This window comes from Gymnoscopelus braueri (genome assembly GCF_963280865.1).
Source record: "Gymnoscopelus braueri genome assembly, chromosome: 6".
Lineage (NCBI taxonomy): Eukaryota > Metazoa > Chordata > Actinopteri > Myctophiformes > Myctophidae > Gymnoscopelus > Gymnoscopelus braueri.
Window position 1 is genome coordinate 26,803,461 of NC_137607.1, and position 8,803 is coordinate 26,812,263.

Here is an 8,803-nt window from a genome sequence, read left to right on the forward strand (position 1 = left end):
GTCAAAACCGAGTGGGGAAAACAAGAGAGCCGGTGTAATATGCAGCACAACTGTTTTTGCATGATATTTGACTTAAGGGTGACACTGGATATTGATGTGAAATATAGGTTGTTTTGATTCCCATATTCATAACGCAGGAATACATTGTTGTTCTTCAGTGGCCCAACATCATTTCCTGGGTTAGCCTCAACACTCAAGTTTCTGTCCAGGCTGCATGCTGCTGCAGCTGGAATGTTTGACCATCGCATCGCAAAACAGCTAGCCTAATGCTACTTGCTGACCATACTGCAGCAGAAACTTTCCAAAACTGCCTGGGTCACTGCTTGGTACCCAGGCTTTTTCTGCTAGAGCAACATTGCCTTCAATGGTTAGGTCTGATACAACAGCTTATAATTTGATGATAGCATAGTGTTGATGTGTAACTGGGCTTGTTAAAAATAAGGCTTGAAACCATAAATAAATTATGTGCGTTTTGTCATGACCTAACAAAGATCCACCATGCATAAAAAAGTGATCTGATGAATAAAGACGTCTAAGAGACGCATTGGTGTTATACCTTAAAAAAATATATGATCTTGTCCTTTCTTAGGTTTTCTCTAAGGCATACAGCAGAACACATACACCTGTAATAACACGGCAGGTATAATTATTCCCTTCACTTTGAGAGGAATGACTCAGACATCCAAACATTTTATGAAAGTATAGCTTTCTGACACAAGTTACCTGAGACTTGTGCTGGAGAACAGCATTAAACAGACTAAATACTGCTTCTGCTATAGCATATACTATTCAGACTACACACCATTATCAGTGAACACTGTAATTATTACCCACCACAAACAGTCATTTTTCAGATACGTAACATACAAAGAGTGACAAACACATGGGAGTTTCTTTTCAATTAAGGTTCCAATGACAATGTCAGCGTAAATGTATTATGTATAATGTTCAGTACGTTTAAAATCCTGCCCTGGAAAGGTTCTAAGACAGGACCACAATGGAAACAAGCCCCTAGGGCTTTTTGTGTTATCCTTTTAGCAATGATTGTAAAATCGTACTGTACTATTTCAACACAAAGCAGAGAGAATTTTGAATGCAGACAATACTAGTCATTGATAATAATAAGTCTATTACTAGGGTGTAACTGAGTTACCTACCCTCATGTTCAGATGCTGGACATGCCACCTGTAGAACGAAATCAAATGTTCTTTCTGGATCCAACCTGAAATGAAAAAGAACAGCTTTTACGGTGTGTTGTGTACGTGTCACTCTGTCCATATAGGCAGCGTCGGTCAGTAGCTAAGGTCACTAGTGAGAATTGAGTGGTTTTAATTCAGCATGTATGACTTGTAGTAACTGGCAAGCTAATGTCACAAGGCGATCCCATCCATCTTCATATAGACAACAAACTTAGAACGGTCTAAACTCGGGGCCAGCCAGCAGCAGCAGAGCTCGCTGGGTGAATTGGGTGAATTGGGTGAATGCAAGCCGGGGTTTGCTTGGCTAGCAGAGCTGCTAATTCGTGGTCAGCCACAGACAGCAGCTCAGCAGGCTGACTGACCCAAATGCTGCCGAGCCAGCTGGCCTGCCTGCTAATTCCACTGTCTCAACATTGCGTGTGAAACATAACATTCCTTCATCCACACACACACACACACTGTGCTGCTAGCTGCTATTAGCTCCACGTTTGGGTCTATTATCCTACTGGTTCGTACAGAAAGCAAAGCGATAGAAGGAGAGAAAAGGAAAACAAACTGGTGTCTTACTTTATCCTGCTGTCCATGGTTTACAACAACATCGCGACAGGCTGTCCGCAGCGCGTCGGTGTCCAGACTGCACTGTTACGTTACGGTCCGAAGCTATGTGGATAATAATACCTTCCGTTAATAGCGGCGACAATGTGCTTGAGAGGCTGAATAATGTAAACGGATGCAATGTATGTCGTTCTTATTGAGTGTGTGTGTGTGTGTGTGTGTGTGTGCTGTAGAAGTGGCCCGTTTCACTTCCAGCTATGCCCGATCCCTATACGGTGGTATGTGTATTTCCCACAACAAACACACTCCAGGAAGTGCTGTCAAAGATTTAGTGACGTCATCATCATGTCTTCTGAATGATGATGAGCACCTTGCTGTTGGGGGGGGGGACTCCACTTCAGCAGAATTACAACCAGTGGTGTGGAAAAATAACTCAACATTTTTACTTAAGTAAAAGTATCAATACTGCAATGTAGAAATACTAAAGTTACAAGTAAAAGTCCGGAATTAAAAATGTTCTTGAGTAAAAGTACTGGTATCAAAGTATTGGTATTAACTATTAAAATGTACTTAGATCTTAAGGGTACCAAAAGTAGAAAGTGCTCATCATGCACAATGTCCCATTTCACAAGTTTTCAAATGTATGAAATGTGATGTCTAAAAATCTTTTGAAAATAGCAGATCTATAAGCTCACAATGCGTTGTGATGCAAGGCATTGTGAGCTTGTAGATCGGCTATTTTCAAATGGCCGAAATGTATATAGGGCTGAAGAGGTTAATGTATGTTTTTTGTTATAATAATTTTTCAAAGTTTTCAAATAATTGTAGTGGAATAAAAGTATAATATTTGCCTCTGAAATGTAGTGGAGTGGAAGTAAAAGTACTGAAATTTGGAAATACTCCAGTAGAGTAAAAAATACCTCAAAATTGTACTTAAGTACAGTACTTGAGTAAATGTACTTAGTTACTTTACACCATGATAACAACAAACTTCATGAAGCACATACAATCTATGATTAATGGTTTAATATGTAATGTGCATTGATTGAGTTGAATTGTAGCGTTATTACAGTATTATGACTATCAGTACAGGGGGATGTTCATATTTTACACTCAAGCTGAATAATATGCCATACTGTATGTGTATGCAACACATGGCTCATTAAGATGCTGAGTCACTGACCAGTTTATTTGCATTAAGGAATGATTATATTTGTCCCATGGTAAATTGAAACTCAATGGCTTAGATGTGCTTCTCTCTTTCTTTCTTTCTTTCTTTCTCTCCTCCAGAGAATCTGTCTGGATCAGAGCCAATTTTCTTCAGGCTGACTGGGAGGTAATTAAGTGGCAGCAGACTGGGGCAGGCTGTCTCAGGCACCCTTATGAAATGATAATGGCAGGTCCATTGCCTTTTCTTAAATAAGAAAAAAGAAAAACATGCTCGCACCTACACACAGGTTTTGATACCTGGAAAAACAGTGAATCCTGCACCATAACATGAATTTGGAGTAAACTAAATTCTAACTTTAGAAGAAAAATATAACAAGTGCTTCCTTTATTTTCTCCTCCCCTTGTCTTCCCCTTGTCTTCCCCTTATCTTACACCTAATTTGTTCATTTTGGGGATACTCTTACATTGCCAATGACAATTTTACCTTTAATATGGATGGTGTTTGCTGTATATTATAAAAGTTGTGTTCAAAGCACATCCTTAATTTATATGTATATATTTCTAATATAATAAAAGGATTTTAGAGTAAACACAATGGATGTAGGCCTACATGAAAATATGGTCAGGTATAGGCTACATTATAGGATTATAAATAGCTGCATATTTGTATTCATTGGCCTAGGGTAAGTAACTTTACACAGAAAAGTTGACAATATAACGATGTACAGAATGGTTCAAATTCAAGAGTACAAGCATATTATTTATTATGCGAGGGGGTGTAATAATAATATTGTTGTGTCTATAAGTAAAAATGTTCACAGAATGTTTTGACCAGCAATGTGCAAGTTGTCTGGGGGAGAATTGACCCCCATGATGTCAGTCAGAAGACACGTCATGTTTCATTAGCCAGAATGCAGGACTTGACACATAATCAGTGGTAGCTTGCAGCAGTAGATAACCTTGAGAAGGCCATTAATGTCCACTCATCAACCTCACAGAGCTCAGTCCAACCCATCGTACTATTTTGTATAGCCTATGTTCCAGTATTAACCTGTATGTTGTTTAAAACAGAGGGATCTGACTAGCAGTGCCAAGCAATAAGCTATAATATTCATAAATCTTTCATTCATCATGTCAAAAATCTGGAAATTTGCCTGCATGTGTTGACTTTATTGTGATTATTGCAGCATCCCAGGCTGTTAGTGCTGAGGGGGATTCCCCAGCATGCGTCGGGTGCCCACCCACTGCCCACAAATTGATGTTCTTTGTGTTATTGTGTTGTTATTTACCATGTGAATCTGTTGTGGGGATTTATGTGTGATTAATGTTTGTTTAACCATTGTTTTATGTGTGCGTAATTGGGACAAAACCCTGAACAAGAGGGTTAGCTGCTGTTAACACTCTATCCCATTTCTGTGCTGTATATGAGTTGGTTTGGTAGGCTATGTTTACAAATCAAAGAGTAATCCTATAAAAATTCACCATGACTACTTCTTTGGATCAGCAACACAACGGCCATTACACTATCATCATCATCCTTCTTCTTATTATTATTAGCCTACCCTTATTATTAAATAATAAATTGGAGAAACACTGTACATACAAACATCGTTTCTCTTCCCTTTTAATTGTACATACATTATTTTGTTTTGATTGATATGTTCCACTTTTGCTTTGACAATGAAAACGTATGTTTTCTAATGCCATGATGCCAATAAAGCCCTTTGAATTGAATTGAATTGAATGCAAAACCTATACAGTATTTTGTGTAGTAGCTGCTTTACAACGGTAGAGGCACTGTGTAAATCATATAGGCAATACTATGGTATGGATATGGTCACATGTCAAGAAAGGGACAAGAGCAGAGGAAGCTGGAACCAGCGTAAATGTTGTCTCCCGGTTGCACCGATATATTATAACTCTATGGTTGCACCCCTCGTTCATTTATGTTGGGGTCTTTTTCTGCATGTGGTCTTTAGACAAAGTTTTCGCCGTGATTTTCATTGTCACGGATGGGTCAGAAGCAGCATGATGTTACACAGTAACGACAGATAGTGTATATTTGACCGACCGAAACATCATGCAACATATGTTCGCTGACTGTTGTCATTGAAAAAACATGTTTATCCAAAGTCTCCCGAACAACGCGTTTGTCAGCAGGTTCATTTTCCATCCACAACTTTATAAACGACTTGTAAGCATGTCGATGCAGAAGCTCTCGGAAGAAAACTCAAAGCCATTGTTGATAAGCAACAGGACGTTACAGATCAACAATACCGAGCAGAATGAGACCAATGAGTTCAATGAAGTGGTGACCAGTGTCATGTGTGTTGACATGGACCACGCTGAACAACACTTCACCCAGGATGAGCTGGCCATTTATAACTTACACCGAGAGGCATGTGAGGTAAGACAAGAGGAAAGGTGCAGAAACATTATTTTGCAGTGGTGGTAACTTAAGTACATTTACTCGAGTACTGTGATTATAAGTATAATTTTGAGGTATTTATTTTACTTTACTGGAGTATTTTCAAATTTCAGTACTTTTTACTTCTACTCCACTATACATCTCAGAGGCAAATATTATACTTTTACTCCACTACAATTATATGAAAACTTTAGTTACTTTAAATTGTAGATTTAGCTACTTTATACATTTCGGCTATTTGAAAATAGCCGGTCTACAAGCTCACAATGCCTTGCATTGGAAGGCATTGTGAGCTTGTAGATTTGCTATTTTCAAAAGATTTTTTAATACATTTTGAACCTGTGAAATGGGACATGCACGATTGGTACTTTAAGTACATTTTGATGCCGATACTTTTGTACCTTTACTCAAGTACATTTTGAATTCCGGACTTTTACTATATTGCAGTATTGATACTTTTACTTAAGTAAAACATCTGAGTACCTTTTACACCACTGAGAAAGATGCTGAAACATTCTTTTGTTGGATTCTGAGGTCGTTTTTATTTCCCTGTCTAGTTGTCTGTCCAATGCATTTTCTGCTTGAATGGAAATATTTCCTAGTCAGAATGCATTCGCACACAAACAGAACTTGGCTATTCTGCCCATAGTGAAGACTTGTGTTCTATATAGTAATAGACTAGTTATTCACAGGTTTTATACTATTGCTGAATAATAATAGCATTGTAATAAATATGGTATATCTCAGATATACCCTATTTATTACAATGCTATTATTATTCAGAAATGGCATACAAAACTGTATAATGTAATATAATATAATATCTGTCATGGCTAGTGAATTCCTTTTTTTTCCTTTTTTTTTTGTGAATTCCTTTATTCACTTAAAGGGGAAACATTTCTCCATCACCACCATATCCAACAAGTCTTTGTGCAGTCCTTCAAACAAACATGACCACTGAGCTCTCCCACTGAAATGGTTGTGGTGGTGCCATTATTTGTAAATGCCTTTGGGGTTTTCTGCACTAAATATTGTGCCTCCGACTGTGCTTGAAGTTGAAGCAAGTTGGCCGCGACCTGGGGAGGCCTGGGTGGTAAAAGCACAATGCGTGGGGGAGTGCCCGGCTATGCCAGCTTCACTATGTGGCTCTGCAATGCCATGTGAAATGACAGGCCATGTCACCAAAGACCCTGGGGCCTTTTTCCTTCGTGGCCTGTCAAAGCTCACCGGCTAGTGGGTCCTCAGTTTGAAACAGACTGAGAGATGACATTTTCTAACTTCCAAAGCAGTGGCAGATAGTTCAGTGGTTTTCCCTTACAGAAGGTGTTAGTGTGTCTGTATACAAGGTGGGTGTTTAGTCACAAGCAAAAGGCACTTGAAAATGTATGTGTTTTTTTGGTGTTATAAGCACCCAGTGCCTGTACATCCTATGTTGTATATTAATACACAGTAATTGTGAAATTTGGCTTATTAGATATTGCTGACATCCCCTGATTGAATTGTGCACCAGCCTACATCTTTTTCTGTGCCATAGGCATCATGTATTTTCCATTTTCCTTCATGGCTCAACACAATGTCTTATGTGCGTATGTACGTGGTTTTTTTGCGTGTATTTCATTTGAATAATAATATCCATTATGTCCAGGCAAAGAAGAGGATGTATGTAGACCCAGCCAGCGGGTATAAGGTGTTCACAGCATATGCTCACCTGCAGAGGAGGAAATGCTGTGGCACTGCATGCAGACATGTGAGTTCTGTTCCATTTGTCACATTCTGTCATGTTCTCCTCTACTGTTGTCCATTCCTTGCTGTGTTCGTCTGTTCTGGGCTGGCTGTTTGATTCCGCTCTGTGTTCTGTGCTGTAGTGTGCTATACAGTACTGTTCTATTTTTAATTTTTTTTTCTGCACGGTTTGTATTCTGCTTTACACTATTCTTTACAGTCAAGTTCAGCTTTGTGCATGTCTCACTGTCCTGTGCTATAAATTCCCTACTTCCACATATTTAATCGTTTAAATATTAACCAAAAAAACCCGGGGAAAAAAACTATATTTTTACTATATATACTAATACTATTTTAGCTATTTGTTGTACAATTAAGTATATAGGTCTTGCTTAATTATTGATGTATTTACTTTTTTCTACCTTAGTATTATAGTTTTCACTTTCTTTCTCTCATATGCTATATATATTTGTCATCTTTTTTTCTTCTATGTGAGAGCAGTGTAACATTGTGAACATACCTGGCATAACTGATACTGATTATTTATTTCATTTTGTCCTTCTCTCACCCCCCAGTGTCCATACGGCCAAATCAACGTGAAAGAACCAGCGATGAGGAAAAGGTTTAATTCTCTGTTTCATGTATAGACCTAGAGTCTCAGGTGAAAGCCGAAAGTTAAATATATGGGGCCTGTTTTGAATGGAACACATCACATGTAGCCTGTCTCCTGCCTGTCGTTATTTTGGACTGCTTTGAGAGTCATTTTTTAGCAGCATACTAAATGATGAAATATGGAGTAGTGTCTGTGCAATACCCAACTCCTATGAATCACAACTATTCTCTAGATTATTTTTATTCTCACAAGATAGGAGAGAAGGGAGGAGGGATCCATTTGCTAGAACCTCATCCTCATAGTAAAATAGTGACATTGTACAGTCATTTTGCCTTGAGTGTCCAATGAAATATCAACGTGTCCATGTTTTCCAACAGTATTTAATATATTTTCCCATTTGGATTACACATAGATTTACCAAGGTTGTGGGAGTATGGAGATGAAAAGTTGTTCATTATTCTTCGCCCCAAGATAAAGGCCGTATAGGCGATACTAACCGCAGATAGTTGGATGAGGTGCTGTGCTCTTTTACTTTTCTTGTTATTTTTTTTTCTCACAATTGTACAAATGCATGAATATTAGCTTCATTTACTCCACTCGGTGAGTAACTGAACTGTCTACCTTTGACTGAAGTGCAGTGATGTTAAAAATAGGCAGGGGCCAAGGGTCAGGGCTCACACTTGGCTGCGCTGCATTTACACCACTTGATGGAATCAGGCTGTTAACAAACATGCCATGGACATCAACAGCCTCCCTCCCCACTGGACTTGCAACTCAGCCTCCTGGCAACACTTGGCTCCAGCACAGCTCCCTGCGGCAGCTCCCCTGAGCCACAGCCTAATGAACTCTAGGCCCCTCTCATCCCAACACTGCAATAGATCAGCCCATATTCACATGCATGTGCATACAGTCATATACACACACACACACACACACACACACACACACACGCACACGCACACGCACACGCACACGCACGCGCACACACACACACACACACACACACACACATACACTGTAGGCCTACACTCCCAAAACACCCTGTGGCTCATAATAGGCTCATATAGAATAAGGGTTAGACTAAACGCTACACTTTGTAGCCTACAGAGACAGAAC

The 8,803-nt window shown here is 39.1% G+C and overlaps 1 protein-coding gene across 5 annotated transcripts in view; it reads right to left on the reverse strand.

The window, feature by feature from the left end:
• dennd1b (DENN/MADD domain containing 1B) overlaps positions 1-2,037 on the reverse strand; it is a 155,139-nt gene extending 153,102 nt beyond the window's left edge. For all 5 annotated transcript variants that reach the window (XR_013933235.1, XM_080429756.1, XM_080429755.1 and 2 more), the window contains exons 1-2: positions 1,767-2,037; positions 1,158-1,222 (exon numbers count right to left, since the gene is read on the reverse strand). Coding sequence is in view for 4 of the 5 variants with exons in the window: in XM_080429756.1 (XP_080285882.1) it covers positions 1,158-1,222; positions 1,767-1,783 (82 nt within the window). In the remaining variant the exon portion in view is untranslated. The remainder of the gene's footprint in view (positions 1-1,157; positions 1,223-1,766) is intronic.
• Positions 2,038-8,803: the final 6,766 nt, after the last annotated feature.